The sequence below is a fragment of the Anas acuta genome, chromosome 1, assembly GCF_963932015.1.
Source record: "Anas acuta chromosome 1, bAnaAcu1.1, whole genome shotgun sequence".
NCBI classification, from domain to species: Eukaryota; Metazoa; Chordata; class Aves; order Anseriformes; family Anatidae; genus Anas; species Anas acuta.
In genome coordinates, this window is record NC_088979.1 from 67,735,912 (window position 1) to 67,757,499 (window position 21,588).

Consider the following 21,588-nt stretch of genomic DNA (forward strand, 5'->3'; position numbering starts at 1 on the left):
GAATTTCTGTTGTTACACTTTTACTAGCATTTTTTTTCTTCAAATGAGAAGTGTAGTGCAAATAAGTCAGGGAATGGCTGTCATATTGCGTGTGTAAATACCAGTGGCTATGCTTTAAATGGTTGAATTTGCTGTTTACACTGTGTTGGTTTAGTAAATCACTGTTTTTAAGAATTCATCACATTACTCTTGCAGCCTTCACAAAATGCCTTTTTTCTTCTTTTTTTCAGGTATCATTTAGATGTTGATATGTAAAGCAAAATGGCAAAGATCAACACCCAGCACTCCTACCCTGGTACGCACAGACTGTCTGTCAGAACTGCTGATGAAGATATCGAAAGGATTGAAAATGGCTTTATCAGGTAATGCGTTCATTTCATCACAGTCACATTGCTGCATAATTTGCAAGAGGACAGATTGCTGCATATATTGTGACGATCTTCTGGCTCTGCATTTTGGAAGTGTTATACCACATCACTGTTGACCCTGTGTATTTAACTGACTTAGCAGTGCATATCCAAAGTACAGAAAAGACAGCAACAGGAAGGTTATCATGGCTTATAGTTTTGGATCTAGAACCTGTATTACCTCAGGAATAAAAATCATCTTCACCTTGATGGTTATTATACCAGCTCAATAAGTAGAAACATCTTTCTTGAGTCACCATGCAGCTTGCAAAGACCCACGTTTGGAGTGTGCTTGGGATTTGGAGAAAAAGGGATCCTCCCAGTGCCATGCAGTGAAAAGCCTTAGGAAGGTTATTAAAAGCAACCTCTTCAAACTGCCTGGCTCCTGTGATGCAGAGCATATATAGCATATAAAGTGTGACAACATTTCTGTAGTGTCTTTTCAGAGCCTCTCACTGTACAGTTGAACTGTAATGGTGTTTTTACATTCACTATCCTCTGTTTCAATGGTTTTGAAGTAGCTGCTTAAAATAAACAAGTGTGCTTTGGACTTATCTTTTACATAGCACCAGTCATTTCTCTAGACTAGGCAAATGCTGCTGGGCCTGCTGGAAAGTGTCTGATGATACACAGCACCTGTACAGGCTTGAAAAAGTGGCCTGCTTTTGGGTTGTGGTTAACCACCTAAGCTATGGGGGCCTTTTCAGGTGGTCTCTTGCTGATCAGCTGTGTACCCAGACCAGAGTAGGTATAATAGGACTGCCTGGGTTATGATAAGTTTGGATTGCATGCTCCTAGCATGTAGTATGGATGTGATCCCTGTCCTCTTCAGACTTTTTTTTTTTTTTTCCTGTTTTGCTTACATGATACCTTCTGGCAAGTAGGTTTGAAAATGGAGCTGCTTTTATTCTGTGCAGTATGGCTTGCTTGACTTAGTTATACTACCTCATGGTGTTGGGGAAATTTGGAAGGGCATGTACTTTTTCTCCATTTACAGTCATACCTCAGAAACAGGGAAAACACAGATTGAAATGAGCCTTCCATTCCTTATGTTCCTTTTTTGGGGGTGTGGAAGTAGGGTAGAGAATATTAGTGATTGGCAGCTCACTCACAAAATGGTCCTACTATCAGGAATGTGAGAGTGTGGTTATAAAGGTCTAAATGTAGAATTAAATCACTGCAGTCACCTGCAGTTTCAGAGGCAGTGACTTAAAATGAAGGGATTGAAACATGAATTGCACTTTATCATGATAAAAGTGGTCTTGAAGAGACATTTATTTAAAATTAAATTTGTTGTGGTCAGGATTAATTACAGGAGTACATAGATGAGAAATGAGATACAATCTCACTCTGTAAAAGAGATCACAGTTTAAGGGTTTTTTATTTATTTATTTATTTTTATTTTTTTAAATGGATGTTTAAGGGGTTTTTGGTTCAGAGGTTTAAGGTTTTTGGCTTGCTGAAGTGATTGCCAGTGAGTATATATAATACCTTTGTAATACCGCAGGAAAAAAATAATTGTATGTATATGAGCAAAAGTACATATGATTGTGTTCATTAGAACACAAACGTATTTTAGACTGTTCAGTCTATAAGAATATGATTATTATTTACCAGAAGACATATTAGCTTTTTATAAGATAGAAGTCTTTCATCCTGTTTAATTTGGCAAAAGTTAATCCTTTTTTCCATGAAAAGAAAATGTGAATTAAAGCCAAGGGAGAGATTGTAAATGCATCTGGAAGGCTGGGAGCTTGAAGATAATAAAAAGTGTTTCATTTATTATCTGTGACAAACATCAAAGATGGTTTCTGTTTCCAGTTCTATACTTAAAGCTTCAGTCATTGTCACAGACGCTTCCACTTTCAGATTTTCATGTTGGAGACGGTTGTGGGACATTGGTCTTTAACTTCATCCAAGGAATAATTCTGATACACATTTTTCAAATTCAGGTTAGCATGTTCTAAAACTATAGACAATAGGAAAAACAAAACAAAACAAATAAACAAACAAGAAAACAAACGTTTTTTCTAGACAAGTGAAACTTCTTATCTTCCTCTAACTCCTGTTGGCTGTAGTTCAACAAAGCAATTAAGCACATTACTTAGTTCTCATTTAAGTCAGTGAGTGTTAAATTTATGCTTAATGCTAAGGATGTGCTTAAGTGCTTTTCTGTTGTGGAATGTGGTATTATCAAGGAAAAGCACTAACTGAAACAATTAACAGGAAGCTGCTGGTGGTCTTTAAACTGTCGTTCTCTATTATACCAGAGATAGTGATACATATGCCCATATTCTTATAGTGTAATGCTGTAAACCCAGTCCATTTAGTAAAACAAAAATCAGCAAAGCAAAAAATAATAAATGGGTCTTGATTTTTAAAATCCAGCCTCTGAGTAGAAATGGCTCACATAGGAGAGAGAGCCAATATTTTACAGACATGGTTTTGCTATCAAAATTTTGGAAGTGGGATTCAGCTGTGCCTTGTAGATATCTGGATTTCTGAGTCTTTATTTGAGTAGGTGTCTAAGTTCCTACTATCATCAGTGGAGACGTAGTCAATAATAGTCAGTGGGGCCTAGGGAGCTGTTCAGCTTACCCTGAATTTGAGTGGCTTTTCAGGCTCCTATGACTGTGTTTATTATGAGAGATATTTGGTTGCATAAACACAGGCATCTAAAACTATTTGAGATATCATAAGAGTATTTGAAGCATCTAGCTGGTGCTAATGGATATAAAGTGAGACCTCTGTGCCCAGAAGAGGTCCAAAAGAGAAAGTACATGTATTTTGAGACACTCCAAATGGTGCTAGACTCCTCGTCTGAGGCAAGTGAATCATATCATAAGACCTCAGTTGACTATAATGGGAATGTAGGTAGCTTTTATTAGACACCTCAATTTAGGTGACTGCCATCTGGCTCCAAATCTTGCTCTTTAAGTCTGGCTCCCAGTTATTACTCAAAAGGGCTTTGTTCATTCCTCTTGAACTGATCAGAACAGTTTCCACTAAATGAAAGTTCTGGATTATTTCCATGCATTTTAGGTGAAAACGGTCTTCTAGGATTTACTTGATGAACTTCATGCAAATTTAGAGCCAAAGAGAAAGGTACAGAACAAGTGCTGATGTAAATATCCTTCCTAGAGTTTACTCTGATAGCTCTAAAGCATGGGAATAAACTGCTCTTTAGAAAGCTGAAGAGAAGAGTGTATGTTTCCCTCCTTGAGACATGGAGCAAAGAATATTTTTCAGAATAAGCTGAGGGGCACTGTCATCTGCTAGTGTTTCTACCTTATGGCCTGCTCTCTGTTTCTTGGCACACTGTGTATTCTCATGTTGATTTCTGGCTGTGTAACAGCCTTGGACAGTAATGGCAGTGGTTACTGTTTAGCTGCAGATACCAGACAAGCTCATGGAGTCCAGACAGGAATGAGTTTGTGTTTGTAAATATAAAGTAAAGACTAGGCCATGTGTGTTGAATATGGTACATCAAAAGCCCAACCTGTAACTGTATCTTTGCATCAATATAAAGCCAGATGACAAAAGAGGCCTCTTGTGTTATCTGCACATGGTTAAAGAAAATCAGAAATGCACATGAGTTGTATAAGAGGGAGTTATAGTAATAGAAGAAAGAGATTTTTTTAGGTTTACTTCTCAATTTGTATTTCTGTGAATGAAAATGGAATCTGTTTATGATTGCTGTATAATGTTGGACAGGTACATTTTTAAGATTTGCCTGGCAGAGCCTTTTGTGTATTAATTGTACTGTCCACAAAATTATTTGGATTTTCATGAGTTGTCTTTTTGTTATATATATATATATTTTTTGCTAGGTAAGCCAGAATTTACATAATAATTGTTGTATTTAATTATAACATAAACCTAGTTATAGAAAATCTTGATGCACATATAGAATAATACAGTCAAGCAATCAAACTAAAATAAGGAATTCAAATTTTCACTGGTTAAGCTGAGTCCATAATCAAATGTGATTCCAGTAGCTGTGTCTGAGAGTTTTGCCTTTTTTCCCCTACAGTTTAGCAGGCTTTTTTGGAGCATAAGATACAAATTTTTCACAGAGTATGTCTGATCACGTCTTGGTAAGAATCTGACCTAAGAGTAATTAAACCATTGGAAAATTTTAATTAATTTTATGAGACTCTGAATCAGATTTGAAGGTCTGTTAAGCATATTGATTTTTTTCACCTGGATTAAAACATTATTTCTTCAACATACTTCTGGCTCTAGACACCAAAAGCCATACCCTGAATTGTTCCCAGAATCAAAGCAAAAACTTTGTGTTTTTGGAGGATGCCAGTAAGTCCTCTGTAGATACTGCTTACAGGAGGACAGAAAGTTGGTAAAACTTTGTGTTACAGAAATACAAAGTAAGATGAGCCCGTGTAGGGACAGTGGAGCACACCTTTCCACACTGCTAAGTGTGGAGGTGATGATCCTGCACATGAAGCACTTAACAGATGATGTAACTAGCAAGCATGACTCTGTGCTGATGAATGGAGCTAGAGGGAAAGTATTGTTTTTAGTATCTGCATTCTTAGCCTCTTGAATATTGTCAGCAGATGCCCAAACAGATGCCAAAGCAGAATAATATCATGAATAAAGGAGACTACAACTAAAAATGTGTACAAAAAAAAAAAAAAAAAAAAAAAAGAAAGAAAAAAGAAATAAAGCTAGCTAACAGTGCCTTTTGGGTGGCAATTCTCACCTCCTGCTTGGCTCTTGGCTCTCATTCCCACTATTAAACCAGCACAATTACATCAAAATAGAACATTGCATGGTGTTAAATTTGTTTCTCTGTGCTCATGGAGGCTAATAAAATCGAAATAGATCTTCCTCTGAAACTGCAGCAAAAATCTGTTTGGCCTGATTTCCTGGGCCTGTGTCAGGTTTTCGTCGACCGGCTGACAAAAAGAGTTATTTTTTAAGAACTCATTCTGTCTACTTTAAAAATGTATTTTCAGGACTCAAATAAATAAGAACAGTAGCAATGTTAGAAACCATTGCTGTCTAAGATCACACAAGATGCACGAGATGTACATTTTCCTATAAAGAGGAATATAAAGTCTTTAAAACAGACCAGTGCAGTCTAAAAGATTGTCTTGTGTAGTATCATTTCCCTGGAAGGAATGTAGGCAGATGCTCCAGGGGAAAAAGAAAAAAAAAAAAGGAAGAAAAAAAAAAGTTTTGTGTGTGTGTCAGTGGTCATGGTCATCGGGGGAAGTCCCAGATGACAGGAGACTTGCTAATGTGAGACCCATCTGTAAAAAGGGTTGTAAGGAGGATCCAGGGAACTACAGGCCTGTCAGCCTGTGCCAGGAAAGGTGATGGAACAAGTCATCTTGAATGCAATCACACAGCATGTGTGGGACAACCGGGGGATCAGGCCCAGTCAGCATGGGTTCATGAAAGGCAACAGTATTCTGGTGAAGAAGGTGGTAGCCCGTGGCTTGGGCAGGTACACTTCTTGCTGGGTTAAAAGATGGCTGGATGGCTGGGCCCAGAGAGTGGTGGTGACCGGAGTGAAATTCAGCTGGTAACAGGTCACCAGTGGTGTTTCCCAGGGGTCAGTGCTGGGGCCCATCCTCTTTAACATCTTTATTGATGATTTGGATGAAGGAATTGAGTGCACCCTCAGCAAGTTTGCAGATGACACCAAGTTGGGGGGAAGTATTGATCTGCTGGAAGGTAGGAAGGCCCTGCAGAGGGACCTGGACAGGTTGGGTTGATGGGCAGAGGCCAATGGGATGAGGTTCAACATGGCTAAGTGCCAGGTCCTGCACTTTGGCCACGACAACCCCATGCAGCGCTACAGGCTTGGGGCAGGGTGGCTGGAAAGCTGTGCAGAGGAAAAGGATCTGGGGGAGCTGGTTGATGTTTTCCTGAACATGAGCCAGCAGTGTGCCCAGGTGGCCAAGAAGGCCAGCGGCATCTTGGCTGGTATCAGGAACAGTGCAGCCAGCAGGAGCAGGGAGGTGATCGTCCCCCTGTGCTCTGCTCTGGTGAGGCCGCACCTCGAGTGCTGTGTTTGGCTTTGGGCCCCTCAGTACAAGGAGGACATCGAGGCCCTGGAACGTGTCCAGAGCAGGGCTACGAAGCTGGGGAAGGGCCTGGAGCACAAGGCCTGTGAGGAGCAGCTGAGGGAATGGGGGTTGTTCAGTCTTCCTTCAGAAGAGGAGGCTCAGGGGAGACCTCACTGCTCTCTGCAGCTACCTGAAAGGAAGGTGTGGGGAGCTGGGATTGGCCTCTTCTCACAGGTAACGAGTGATAGGACTAGAGGGAATGGCCTCAAGTTGGAAATGAGGAGACATTTCTTCTCAGAAGGAGCAGTCAGGCATTGGGACGGGTTGCCCAGGGAGGTGGTGGAGTCACCGCCCCTGGGGGTGTTCAAGGAAAGGTTGAACGTGGTGCTTGGGGACATGGTTTGGTAGGTGATGTTGGCAGTAGGGGGATGGGTATTTGGACCAGATGATCTTGGAGGTCTTTTCCAACCTTAATGATTCTGTGATTCTATGATACTATGAGTTACTGTCTTTGGTAGATTTGTTGTTTGTATAGAAATAATAAAGTTGTAATTCTTTGTTTGTTAGCTTCTCTGCTGTGAGTGCAAACAAAATGGATTTACCAGTTCTTATTAAGTTATTCTTATGAAGTTATTGCAAGTATCATATTATTCAGTGTTTTCCTGGCAATGCATATTAACAGTGAGAGTTCTTGTTTGCATTATGAAGGGGAAAAATATGATCCTTGATGTGATAAAGTCTTCTAAAATGGATCCTAAGGAATGAAAAACACAGAGAAAACCTCAGGAGTCATAAAAAAATCCAGAGTGAGTTTTGATAACGTCCTGGTTCCAGTGAAGTCAGTTCCAAAATTCTGTTACTGAAAGATAAGGCTAAAATTTCATCCTTTCTCTCTGTCTTTTTTTTTTTTTTTTAATGCTAATTATTTCATTGCTAATAAGCAGTCTTACAATTACAGGAACTCATGCAATTTGGCAGACACTGCACATAACAGTATAATCACTATCTGCAGTTGCACACAACTGCGATGCTGTATTATTTTTTTTTGCATCTGCCAATGTCCTGAGGTGCCTCAGCTCATCACTACCAGAGTAGCTTTGAACATCTGTAGCTTCTTTTCCTATAAAATAGGTGGAGTTTCACTGATGAAGCGGACAGCATTATGGCTGCAGTTGTGCAGCTGGTGGCAGCAGGCTGGTAAGAACAGCAGTGATGCTGCTCAGGATTAACTACTGTAAAATCACAGTTTTTCCCACTCGATCCAAGCAACAGTGAAAGGAAAAGGGGTGCCTATATCCTTTGAGCCATGTGAAGGAACAACAGTGATAGAAATTTCAGACAGTTAAACAAACAATGTCTGGGAGAACAAGACTGAAAAAAGCAGTGGACAATTATTTCAAAGCCCCCTGAAGATGCTCTTTGTGCTAAAGGAAAGATGCTGAGGTGTTACAGGAGGTGATAGAGTAGCAAATGTGCTTCCCCAGGTTGTGTATCTGTACACCAGAGTCATATTGACCAGTCAGTAATCTGCTTCTGAGCTTGCTGGGACAGATGGCAGAACCTCCACTGACTTCATTCAGTATTGGATGGCTCCAGAAAAGTGGGAATATAGGCTTAGCTTTATATTTATCAAACACAGGCCATATTACTAGAAAGAGAACAATTTGCCGCACAGTTTTCTGATGCAGTAGTGTTAAGAACTGGTTGGGGGAAGATTTGCTGTAGGCTATATATAATTAAAAAAAGTTTTTGCTTTTGCAGAACCCATTCACTGTGTGAGGATACGTCTTCAGAACTGCAGAGAGTCATTTCTGTGGAGGGAGGACATTTATCTGGATCCCAGACGAGCTCATTCACAGGCCGGGGAGCAATGGCAAGGTAACATGCTAATTAATACCATTTCCAATGTTAACATGTTGGAAAGAGACTGATCACTATTTCAAGGTAAAGTAAGAAGAACTGTCACTTCCCAAAAAAATGGATGGAGTGCAGCTGAAGAAAGTCTATAAAAATAACAGAAGGTGCTTTTGACCTTGATTCACATTCATTCTCATTTACTCATTTCTAATAAAAAACTTAGAATAATAGAGATGCTAAATGAGCTCACACAAATTAGTCTGATTAAAAAAAAAATAATAATTTGTTTTTACATGAACAGAACTGAAAATATATTGAATATTAAGGAAATGCATGAAGTAACGCCAGAGTGTAAAGTAAATGAATGAGTGTTTGGTTCTGCTTGATAACTGATACAAGTGTAATGTCGTATTAGGTAAGACATAATGATGTTTCCCTTGGTGGTAGGTAGCTATGCCAAAGGAAGAAATAGGGCTTCAGTTTTTAGAATCCAGTTATGTTTATACCAGATTGGGAGCCTGAGTCAGCAAAGTTCAAGTCAACCATTTGCTTAAGTCATTTACTTTACTTGATCTGAGAACATAAGCCTGAAATAGAACTTAAAAAAAACCACTTATGTCTGCTTTAAAGATTTCCAGCTGAGACAACAGAACTCTGTCTTCTGATACCGCTGTTATACATGCTACAGAGCACACTCAGTTTAAGCATAGTGTATTTCAAAGAGCAAAGAAAAAAATGCTATAAAACTAGCTTCAATTAGAGTACTGTTTACATTTCAGCCTTTTGGGTGGTAGAGAACAAACTTGTGTTTCCCCATTTGGTTCTCAGATAGTGACACCTCTATGTGGAAATTGCAGTCTGCAAGAAGTTGATTTTAGGTGGAAGACATGCTTATAGGTGTATGTTTTATTAAACCAGAAACATCTAAATGAATAAATTAATATTGAAAGCTTCCCTTTTTAACATTTGTTTTTATTGTTTAATTTTACACAGTGTTTTTTCCATAGAGTGATGAATCTGTTAATCTCAGTCTTTTATGTGCATCTTTGTTTTTCTTTTGCCTTCCTGGTAGATTTTGAATTCTCTTAATTGTTGGAAATTGTTGGTCATTTATATGCTGCTATGTTGGTATAGGGATAAAGAGCCAAAAATAACTTTTTCTAATTTCTGATACATAATATTATTCCTGCCTTTTTTTTTTGCTTTTTCTTTCCTTGTAAGAGTTCCTGGGCAAGATCTATGAGTTAGGCCTTTGATAAATGCAATAAAGTTCAAGGCAGGTGTATTTTACCATAAGATTTAACTTGTTCACATCAGAGTCTTTGTAAATTCTGAGCATATATAATACTAGGTGATGCAGAGGGAACATAAAGAGCTTTCAGTGAGTAGCCCAAGGCCTCTGTAAGAAGTTATGGATTGTTCACGATTTCATTATGGTGTTTTCAGGGACAAGTTTGGGAAATCTGAATTAACACCACTTATGTCTAAACTGGACTGCTTGTAGGAAATAATACAGAATAATGTGTGAATAAGAAATAAAATCACCTTTGTAGATTCCAGTCTTCATTGTTTCCAATTTTTCAGAAACATGTTTCCATCTGAACTTTGACAGAAGGCATTATAAAGATTTGTAATGTGAATTAGTGAATTAGTGGGTACATAAAAAGAAAATGCTGATAAAGTGTTAAATTAATTATGTTGCCATAATGTTTTGATTATCTTATTTCAGTGCTCTCCTAGAAATGTAGGATGAACAAACAGTGCTTTCTATGCTGCAGGCAGGTTTACATGCAATTAATATATCTGCAGACAGACCCTTTAAAATAAAAAGGAAGGTGACTGAAGTCTTACCATTCCTTATTTCAAAGTTCATCCTCCCTTACCAACTATTCAGCTTTTGTTTCTACTGCTTGTGCCTTGAGCGTGTGATATCATGAGTATTTTACACATATGTCTCTGATTGTGTCAGGCCAGGATTCCCTCATTATTACATAAATCAGAAGGTCTTGTCTGCACCACAACCACTTGGCAAACTTACCCTGAATCAATATTCTGTTGCTACTGCAATGCTGGTACAGTGGACTAGAGATTGATGTGCGGGATACTTTCCCAATCCAGTGCAGAAGGTGATGTATGAAATTGTGGAAAGTGTCTAGGTTCACACAGTCCATCAAGTCTAATTTCTGTGGCAGGTGGCAGAGCGGAGAGAAGTCCTCCTGAGCTGCTCTTTGTGGGAATGATTTTAGCCATCTGACATTTTTGCCTGGTTCAGTCAATGTTGTATGTCTGTCCTGTGCAGGCTGTCACGATTTGTCGTATCTCTGAGGTCATGGGCCACAAGACATTTGCACCATGAAGACCAAAGACCTGATTCATTCCTAGAGCGTATCCGAGGGCCAGAGCTCATAGAGGTGTCCAGTAGGCAAAGTAACATCCGCTCCTTTCTGGGCATCCGTGAACGTCCTGGGGGAGTAAACAGGTAAGGAAGAGTATTTATATTTTAAAGGTAAAAGACTGAGGGTACGGTATTTTCTTGGTGATTAGGACATTGGTTTTCTTTTAAGAACTGGATAAGGAGGTTAGTATTGGAGATGAACAGAGTATCTAATGCTGTTCAGGAATCTTCACGTAACTGAAGTGTTATGGCTTTCAGCAGATTTTCTCTTTCTCCCCAAAACACACCTTGGCAAATATCTTGAAATAAAGTATTCTGATCATGCTGCTTCAGGCAGAATGGGTTCTCAGCACTGAAATTTTCTCGTATGCTACCTGTGTAAGTTGCTGTTGCTGAACTCTTCTCCACAGAGGATGAATGTAGTTCCTATTTCAAGGATCTGGGATGTTGCTAGTTGTGGCTTTTCAGGACAATCATGTTATGCAAATTAGCTGCAAGTGTTAGGAAACTCCAAACAACAGCTGTGTGAGCGTATCATTGCTTAGTTACGCCTGCTCAGAAGGTCAGCTGCTAACATTGCAGAAGGCTTCTGATGCAGAAATGAGAAAATCTTTTGGCTGATGTATTAACTGATTAGCATATACTCCATCTTCGGTATGGGAGGCTGGTTCAGTTTTATCTTGATTTTTTTCCAGGGAAACAACAGTGGCCTGCAAGAAAAACCTTTATGTGTTTACAGTCTTTTGACTTGATTAATTGTTATTCCTTTATAAATATGTGACTTGGTGTTTTAAATTTAACTCCAGCTGAGACGGGAAAATGAAGTTCAAAGGCAAAAGTTCGCCTTCTGTTTTGCATTATATTTTGAAGCACAGACTGCCATGGTTTTTCACTTAGTTAAAAATCGGTGGACAACCAAGTAATCCATTGATGTGTTTCAAGTTCTCATCTAATAATTCATAGATTAAGAATAATTCATAGAGCAAGAACTGTTGAAGGGTCCTGCATGGTAGTACAGGTGACCTTGATTTGTTGTGTGTCAGCCCAGCCATATCATCTTCACTTGATCTGATTCCTAGAAATTAAACTCAAAAGTGCCTTTTATTGAATTAGCCAGACTGATATCCTCTAATCACTTGAGTCAGCAGGCAAGAGGTTTTTTGGGCGTCTTGATCAGTAGCAACTGAAGTTTCCGAGTTGTTAGAGAGAACATTGATCCTGGTCCAACAAGCCTCTACGAAAGTGTATTAGAAGAAATGAACTTGGAAGTATTCATTCTTGTTTTCTCAGTTTGATGTTGTTGCTACATTACAATAATCCTCAGTTCTATTGTGAAAGCTTAATTCTGCAGCAAAGGTAGGTATGTGTGTTACAGAAGCCTTGGCAGTGCGTCTCTGAAGAAGACTTGAAAGGATTGAAGAAAGTTTAAAATAGCAGCCAAATGCATACAGGGCTAAAAATAGTGAGTTACATGTTATCGTGCACTAATACGCCTGAGAACAAGCTTCAGACATCAGATGTGGTCACAAACGTGTATGTCTAGCACATGACAAAGAGAAACTGGTGTCTTGAAATAGTTATGCAAAGGGGCTTATCGCTGCAGTCAAAGTTGACCTTCCTAATCTTATCAGTGTATGTGTGAGAGGCTAGTAAGTCAGTCTGTCATGTTGGTAAACACGTGTATGAAATGCCAAAAGTCTTTACGCTCTTAAATGTGTTTTATTTAACTTACTGCAGTCAATGGCCCTTGGCCAGGTTTAATGTCAACTATAGCAACAACACCAATGAAGAGTAAGTACTGATAACCTCCGTACACCTTCCCACTACTAGCTCCTTTCTTCCCCTTTTCCAGCCTAGTAACATTTGTAGTATAAACTCCTTATGTCACCTTAAGCCCTTTCTAAGAATATAGTTTAATTATAAGAAAGATCTAGTTTTCTTAGTACTAGAAGCATCCTCCATGACTCCTGTCAGCTTCTTTTTGTCTGAATTTACCCTTGCCTTCCAAGGAGTGAATTGGATTAATTAGACGTTTAGTCCCTACCTCCTATAGTTCAACTGTCTGATTTTACTGCATTGTCAATGGCTATATTAATGCTTCAGTTTGTACATGAGATTCACATATTCATTTTCTAACAGTACTTTGTCTCTTTTAACATACCAGTTCCCTTTTGGAAATCCAAGCGCCCCAGAAATTTCTTGCTGTCACATGAGAAGTAGATACGGAGCAGGGTACCAAGAAAACCTTTATGTGGGCAGTCTAAATGAAACTAACCTTCTTTCTAAAATGTGTGTTTTAGTTCTGCCGGGTATGGTTGGTGTAAATGTAGAGAGGGTGACAGGGAACATAATAAGGCTTGCATTACAACAAGTTTTGACAAAAGCCATTCTATTTTATGTATTTGACAAAACATTTTATATGTTGGTCCAAAGAGAAATCTCTTGAAAAGTAGAAGAAATTCTGTAATGTAAAATCAACCAACACCAATGTTTGTTGCATGTCTTAAACCACACCTATCTGAGGACTTATCTGCTCTGCAGCATACAGCAGCAATTCTGCTCTTGTACATGCCAATAGTTAATTTCTTTTGTTGCTTTCCATATGAAAAGAAACAACAACAACAACAAAAATCACCAAGATGGTTTCTGATTATGTCAGACACACTTTCAGGATTTTTTTTTTTTCATATCTGAACTCAGTGCACATATCTGAACATATTTTCCTTCTCCTGAAGCATTTTGTTTTGTTTTGTTTGCATAGCTTTTATTAAAATTGAAATGGGAATACAGAGAAGAGTGTTAGAAATGTACAGCATTTTATCTAGACTGGGATAAAAAAAAAAAAAAAAGCAAAAACAAAAGAAAGAAAGAAACAACAAAAAAACACACTAGAAACCTGAAGCCTGACCTACAAGTCATGTTCCAAAGGACCAATTAGAATGGAAGTGCTGCTTTCTTAGCCCGTTTCTGACAATGACTCATGTACTTTGAGCAAAACTTTCATCCTTTTAGTTTCCTTATTTCTAAATGAAGCCAACACCTGTCTGTCTACCTGTGTGACAGTCTGAAAATTACTTGATTTGCAAAGTATTTGACAGGAGAGAAATGCAAATATTCAACTCATTCAAAGACTGTGACAGTATTTTTACAGGGGCTGATGAAGATGCTTTCTAAGTCTGAAGATATGTCTTCCTTTTAACATGCTGGAGACAGAATAGATGCCACTGTATTGCTGGCAAGGAGGGCAGCACAAACAGCTGTTTTATTAGCTACTGGATTCCATGTTACTCAGTAGCACCAATGAAGAAAAAAGATGCAGGTCTTTTTGAAGCTTTGTGCTTTTCATTGTGTGGAAGACCTAAGAGTTCCTGCCCTTTGGGAACCGTAGCTGATATTTTCAGCACTTTGATAATGGCCAGCTTTTTCCTCTGAGCAACTTTGACTGCCAGACTACAGACTGTTGGGATTATGATAAATTAGAAGGTACCTCAAGAGAGAGATGCACAGGGGCCACAGAAATGAAAGAGTCTCACTTATGAAAGATAACTGCTGTCAATAGGTATTCTTTCTCTGGCTAGAGAAAAAGTGTCAGCCTCAGCTGCTTTGTGAAATATTTTTTTTTTCTCTCTTTTAAAACAACATGTAGGAGAAAGATGGAATTGTCAAAACATTCCCTCTGAATTTCACCACCACTGAAACTTTTGATTGATTCTTTATCTCAGTCTACTTTTCCTTGCATAACAACAGTCACAAATGTGCAGTAGCACTTCCTTTGTAAATTTGTAAAAACTTTGTAAAAACTTTGAAAATTGTTTACTTGTAGTTCTTTCGTTTCAGTAAGAAAGTTCTTTCTTTTCAGTTTCATTTGAAGCACTGAGGAGCTGCATGGTAATGCTAACAACAGCAACTGTGCATTGGCCTTTAGGTCAGGCACCATGCATAGTGATGCACACTGAAATCCTGACATGTTTCCTAAATTGGAAAGAGTTTTGGGGGCAGATTTGAAGGAGAAGCAATACAAGTCCAAGGGGCCAATGGCAGAGAAATAAATATTTGAGTAGTGGTTCCTGATGCAGTGTAGAAGTCAGCCTTGGTAAATGAAAAACTGTTTCTTTAATTTGAGATACATGTATAAATAAGTCAGTCAACACACATTGAGGTGTGTAATTTTAAAGGTTTAAGTGGTGTTGATTAATTTGATACTTTCCTGAACATAAAGAAGTGTAAGATTTCAGGTTTCTTCTAGCAAACGAGCCTGAGATTTTCCAAATTACATTGTGATACTGCATCACTATGGAAATATCTAGGGGTAAAAATAGGAACGGGAACTGAATGAGAATTTCACCTCGTTGCTGATGGTGAAAGCTGTTCTTAGACCTATCATATTTACCTTAGAATTGGTGACTGCTATCTTCTTGCAGGCACAGGTCATCTCATCCTACTGCTAAAATAGGTCAAATTAATTGCATTGACTATAAAGCATTTATTAGATGACTGCCTCATCTGTAGATGTCTGAGGTTAAGTGAAATGTGATGTATCTCTTTTCTCTACATTTGCTGCTTTTGTTCAAACATTGATTGGGATTCTTCTCCAAGGCAATTTCTGAAGCCAGAGGTAATCAATTAATTGTAGCTATGTTGGTTTTAAAGAACTGAGAGTGGAGATTCAGCCTCAGTTAATTTAATCATCATTAAAGATTCGGACAAGTCACTGTGAGGTTTTGGATATGCTGAGAAAATTGGCAGTTTGTTAAGCCATTTCAAGGTCTATTATCATTAAATAGATTTATTTCTAAATACCTGAATTCTAAAGGAAGAAATGAACTGGAAGCATTTAATTAAAACCAACCTGGTACATTAATGTGTGAAAAGGTCAAGAAGGCATGGGTGACTAATGCACAGAATCAGCCAGCTGGTTACCTGATCGTGTAATGTGGTTGTGTTGGTTTGAACGGCCTCAACCTGTAAACCATTTATACCATTTGGATGAATGGTTCCTTTGAGAAATCCTGTCCTACTCTGTCCAGAATCCAGATCAATAATCTCCTGTACCTCAACATCCATCCTCTCCCCTACCTGCTAGAAAACCGGTAATATTGATAAGACTTACAATATGTTGTACAGCAAAAAGGAAGAAAAGAAAGAGGTTAAAGAGGAAAAGAAGGAGGAAAAGAAGGAGGAAAAGAAAGAGGAAAAGAAAGATGACAAAAAAGATGACAAAAAAGATGACAAAAAAAAAGAAGAGTAAGTATAAAGAATGTGCTTGTAACGTACCTCTTGCACTCCAGAGCATAGTGTGGCATTTCATTGTGTCACTCGCACTACGATTATTGTTCTGTAGGCTGAAAAATGTTATCCTGTCAAATCTTAAATGTATTTTCCCCTTTGAAAAGGTGGAAGTGCTCAACAAACTTTTGTCTTTTGTGCCTGCCTTTAGACCTGTCATAAGCAGTAAAAGAAAGTTTGACTGCCTCTGGTCAGTTTGGTTTGCTTTGCAAGATCACTTTACTCCAATTGGGTCATTTTAAGATAGCAGCCTTCTTTGCAAAACTGCTTTTCATGATTCCAGAATAACTGCAATGATTCAGAGCTGACACACCAGAAGTCTAATTTGCATGAGAAGCAAAAATTTTACATGTAGAATATTACAGATTTACCTAGTTTAGTTATTTCACTGACTAGAATATTTGATTACTAAAAATATGGCACAGTTCTTTAGTAGAATTACTAAAGTTTGCTCCTGCTGATTAGGAGGTACCACTGTATTTCTGCAACAAAATGAGGTCATTTGAATGCTTTTGATGGAAATGGATGCTGGTCTTGTTTTGTTCCCCCCAAACATATCCAAACACAACACTGTTTAGTATTACCAGTCATACAGAATAAAAATGGTAGTGGATAAAATAAAATGCATTTCGGTAGACTTCACAGTTAAGTAGTATGTTAGATTCATATATTTCAAGTTTATATATATATACATATATATAATATATAAGCTTGATATATATGAATCTATATATATATAAACTTGATATATATGAATCTAACATATATATGGTGGCATGTGCTATGTAGGCATCAGGACATGTAGTTAGGAATAGCTTCCAAATGGAATTTAATTAATCTCAAGATCTTGACTTTCTTAATCAAAGCTTTGCTTGATTTGAAAGCCTTTCGTCTAAGGATTCTCTTCAATTCTCCTCAGCTTCAGTTACTGTGTAATGACAGTCTGAGCTTCACAGTACCCTAAAGTATTTAAAAACATTTCAGCAAAGGTAATAAATGTTTCAGTGTCTAAAAGTTCACTCTATCATGTGAAGACCTGATATTGTGGTCACCAGTTTTGAGGCGATGACCAATGGTGTTGAAGAAATGGGTCAAACGTGCCAGAAGGTGGCAAAGAAAATACTTTTTAAATTAAAGCTGCTTCCTTTACTAACATTAGAATCTGCACATTCAGCTGATAGCATGTATAATGCCAGACATATATACAAATATGAAATAAATTCTCATTACATTTATATTTTTTTTTCATTCTTGGAGATTTGGGAAAGTCACACTAATACATATCCAAGGATTCCCTACGCTATTATACAGTTCACTGATCATGCTACCACGTGTCACTATTGGAATAACTTCTGCAGCTGTGGACCTCACAATTCACTAATATGTTTTTCCTCTTATTATCTACAGTACACCTATTTGCCATCTATTGAATATCAAACTTTTTCTTGCTGGGAAAAGGTACTTTGGGTCATACTGCACATGTGCCACTTCACCGTGCTGTTCTTGAAGTCTTCTCTAAGTTCTAGGCCTGTGTTCTTCATTTAGCATCACTTTGTGATGAGGCCAAGGGAGCCTTGAATACAAATGTGTGAAATTTGCTTTTACTACAGACTGTGTGTGGGTGCGTGTTGTGTATGTTCATGCAAAGCCTTACTCATGTAAACATGTATCTGAGTATATTTGTGTTTTACTTGTTGAAATGTGTGTTCATGCGGTCATTTCTGTAATAGAAGATTTGCCAAAACCATCAAAATTAATCTTCACAGAAAGGCTCTTCCTCTAGCAGTGGGCCATATTCTTCTAGCTGGAATGATGATATGAAAGATTTACTGTTTTATTTTGTCTTTACTGGGGGTCATATGCAAAAAGGATGTTATTTTCAGCAATTTGAATAGCTCTGTTTTTCTTTCCACTCTCACTTTTTTCCAAAGCTGGGTCAAGCAGAAATAGAGTGCGCCAGACAGGATGAAGCTAGTACTTGGTATCTCATCTGGGATGCTGGTGGGGATACTTTCTCTTAGGCAGCTGTGAGTTAATCATGAGATGAGCAGCCTCCAGAAGAGGGAGTTCCAGAAGGCTGCTTCAGTACATTGCCACTATAAAGCCACGTGTTTTACTTTCCAGGAAGAAAAAAGAGATCTTTGTGATAGATCCTTCAAGCAATATGTACTACAACTGGCTGACCATAATTGCAGCACCCGTGTTCTACAACTGGTGTATGCTAGTGTGCAGGTACGGGTTGAAGTCAATAACAATTTTAGGTTTCAAATTTAAAGTCTCATTACGTTTCCTGCATACATCCTCTTCCTCTCTCCCTGTAGGTGTTTGGGGTGGCTTGCCTAGGAGATTTACAGTTCACGTGCAGGTCACTGGGAGTAGATGGCTTTTTTTTTTTTTTTTTTTTTTTTTTTTTTTTTTTTAATCTGCCTAAAAATAAAACTTGTAATTTGCACCGATCATCCCCCATGAGCGCTGGCTGTGGCCTTTGCGTGCCACCTACTGGCTAGCTGCGGTGATGTGCTTTGGCTGACCCGTGCTGATCCTCCAGGAAGGAACAGCAGCAAAGGTGTGGGCAGTGAAGGGTCATCTTAAATTAATACGAGGTGTCTACAAATGCTTGAAGGGCAGGAGGATTTTATTCGAGTTTTTTCCCTTTCAAAATGTGAAAAAACAACATGCTGTTAGAACACACGTTGCATACGCTCTACTTACTGTTGTAATGTGTTTTGTTTTTTTTTTTTTTTTTTTTGCATTTTCTTTTCTTTAGGGCCTGCTTTGACGAGCTACAAATTGACCATATAAAAGTATGGCTGTTCTTGGACTACTGCTCTGATGTGATCTATGTTTTTGACATGTTTGTTAGATTCAGGACAGGTGAGTCCTTCTGTGGTTTTACAGTGTTTTCAGAAGAAATGTGGATGTAAAAGCTAGAAACAAATTCCCTTCTGAGATCGGACCGGTGTAATAGCCCATATGCAGAGTCCAGCAATGGAGGCTTTAGGGAAATGAAGAGTCGTGGTTTGTTTTAAGGCTGCACTTACCAACACCTGAATTTCACTTGTCTCCAAATTCAGTCCTACCAGTGCTTCGTAGGCATGCCAAATGCTGACTGAGTAGTGTTCTCCAAAGCTACAACAACAGGCTGTGTGGTGAAGGGAAGAACAAGGCACTTCTAATGCTAATACCACTCCGTGCATGATATATTGTTCATGCATATGATTGAGCAAGAAGCCAGCTGCATCCCACAAGTGCTGATTTCTTAGCCACGCTGTACAGCAGCCTGCTCAGAAGTGACTACAGAGTTAAAGTGCAAGACCTGGCACCTTCCTCAGGCTCCAGTCTGCAGCCCTCTGCTAGACAACAGTAGCACTGCTCCGCTGGCAGCTCTAGGCTCTGAGAGGTCCTGGCTGTGTAGGATATGGCTAATCCTGCAAGGTGGTGACGGTGTGGGATTAACCCAGGCAACTCTGCTGCAGTCCTGAAGGAAGTGTGATGCTAAAGGATGTGTGAGGATCCTGCCATTTCTTTAATGAAGTGTTTCTCTTCAGCTTCTTCTCCCCGTTTCTGTAGTGCAGACAGGCCGAGATCCCACAACTGAGTGTGCCTAACTGATGCTGATTCTAGCCTTAAAGGCAGCATCTGTTTTAAACTACACAAGGTCGTGGTATAGGCCTAACAGTGACACACACTGATCTGTACCATTAAATTGCTGGAACAGCCCTTAATGCAATTTGATCTATTCCAGCTAGCACTCCCTCAAGCAGTATCTGGGCACAGCTGGGGGTACAGCAGAGCTGGGAGTTGTTTGTGGTATTATGTCTGGAGGGGGCTGGGAGAATTTCAGTGTGTGAATAGAAACTGTCACGGTAGCTGCTCTCAGGGGCAGAAAATGTGTCCTGGCTCCTTCTATTTACTAGTACAGCCACAGCCCAAAATGCCCCTTGAAAAGGTTCAAAACTGCATGCATCAGTATAAAAAAGAGAGTTCTTCCAAATCTTTGATTTTTTTTTTTTTTTGAATAATGCTGACAGCTTGACAGTAATTACAGCTCGTGACAAGTTGTAAACATAATTACAAGACGGGGTAAAAATGCTGTCACTTCGGGAGACACACAACTCATAGCAGCAAGCTAAATTCTTAAACCTAGCAAACACCTCGTTCAACAGAAAAGTCCGTTTCAGAGAGCAGCCTAAATCTCAAAACTCTCACTTTTGGGTAGGTGGGCTTCAACTTTGTATAAGCCAACTACCGCGATCCACGGCAGCCTCTCCGTGGTGTGGCTGCAGGAGCAGTTTCACTGTATGTCACCCACCTGGTGACTGTGTCTGTGAAGCAGAAAAGATTCACCTCTTAGCGGCTGGTCAAAACTAGCGTACACTGTGATTTGATGCTTTCAGAAAGGCTTTTCTGCAGGAGTCCTGGTCTGTGAGGGGACAAAAAAGAGAAAAGGAGCTATTATCTCCTTTCAGGAGGAAGGTTTTTTCAATGTTAGTTTTTATAATGGTGAGTCAGAAATGCAGTTGCCTGGTCAGATTTTCTGTTTAGGTGCCTAACACTGTTAATAAGGGCACATTTGACCAGCTCTTTCAGTAGTTTCCCGGGAGGTAACACATCCATGGCACAAGCACTGCTTCCATTTGTAGTCACCATCAGTTTACAGACACGTGAAGGCTGATACACACACACACACACGAGGCAGATGTACAGGTCTGGAGACATTCCAGAAATGCAGCGATGCTGTACAGCTGCTCTGCAGCTTGCTCTTCCTCAGCAGATGGTTCTCTGTGAAAGTCACTGCTTGTAGATTGCCAAAAGATTAGCAAAATGTGATAATCCCTGATAAACTGGGAGTGTTTTGCTTTTTGCTCAGTGCACTTTTCCTCCTGCCTTGCCTACTGCACAGGCACTTGAACATCTCCACTTGTCATTGCACTGAGTGTTTTGCAGTGAATAACTTTTGCCGTGGAATATACTTAATGCCTCGAGCTTTCTGAGGTAAAAACCAGCACGGCAGCTGTACTGCTCAGGCAGCCTTCCTATGAGTAGTCTTACACAGATGCATTTTTTGTCTTCTCATAATTCTTAAAATCTAATGCACTCCAAAATCTTTTGAACGAAAAGCATACTAACACACAAAATTCTGCTTAGTAGCTCTCTCACTGGAAGCTCACAAAGAAAAGCAAACCATTTTCTCCGAATGAAAAAAGAAACTCCTGTCAGCTTTAACACTGGGTACAAGAGAAAAAGCATCGCTTGGGGGAAAAAATGGATTTCATGATCTCAGGGGTATTTATATTGTTCTGGAAAAGTTTCTGGTAATCCATTATACCTACTTATTCTTGGTATTTATTTAAAAATATTCAGCCCTGGTCTTATACACAATTGCTTCAACACATACTTAGCTTCGGTTATTTGTCATGCCAACAATTCATGAAAAATTATGCATACAAATCTCCCTGTCCTTTTTGCTAAAAGACAGTCAGCTGTCCCAGAATAGAGCAGAAAGCTGTGGGGAGCACTGTGGTGTAATGGAGTCAATGCTCTACATTGTTATTTACCAGTTTAGAAACTTAATTGAAATATTTCAATTTACAATGAAGCGTTT

At 39.0% G+C, this 21,588-nt stretch overlaps 1 protein-coding gene across 3 annotated transcripts in view; it reads left to right on the forward strand.

Annotated features, from left to right (window-relative positions):
- The window catches only part of CNGA3 (cyclic nucleotide gated channel subunit alpha 3), a 35,257-nt gene that overhangs the window by 9,608 nt on the left and 4,061 nt on the right, over positions 1–21,588 (forward strand). For 2 of the 3 annotated variants that reach the window (XM_068681257.1, XM_068681264.1), the window contains 5 exons: positions 231–362; positions 8,207–8,323; positions 10,602–10,781; positions 18,108–18,215; positions 18,751–18,857. In XM_068681257.1, coding sequence (XP_068537358.1) covers positions 262–362; positions 8,207–8,323; positions 10,602–10,781; positions 18,108–18,215; positions 18,751–18,857 — 613 coding nt within the window. In that variant the 5' untranslated portion in view covers positions 231–261. Of the gene's footprint in view, positions 1–230; positions 363–8,206; positions 8,324–10,601; positions 10,782–12,434; positions 12,489–15,821; positions 15,942–18,107; positions 18,216–18,750; positions 18,858–21,588 lie in introns of all 3 variants that reach the window. The other variant, XM_068681273.1, reaches the window with a different exon arrangement.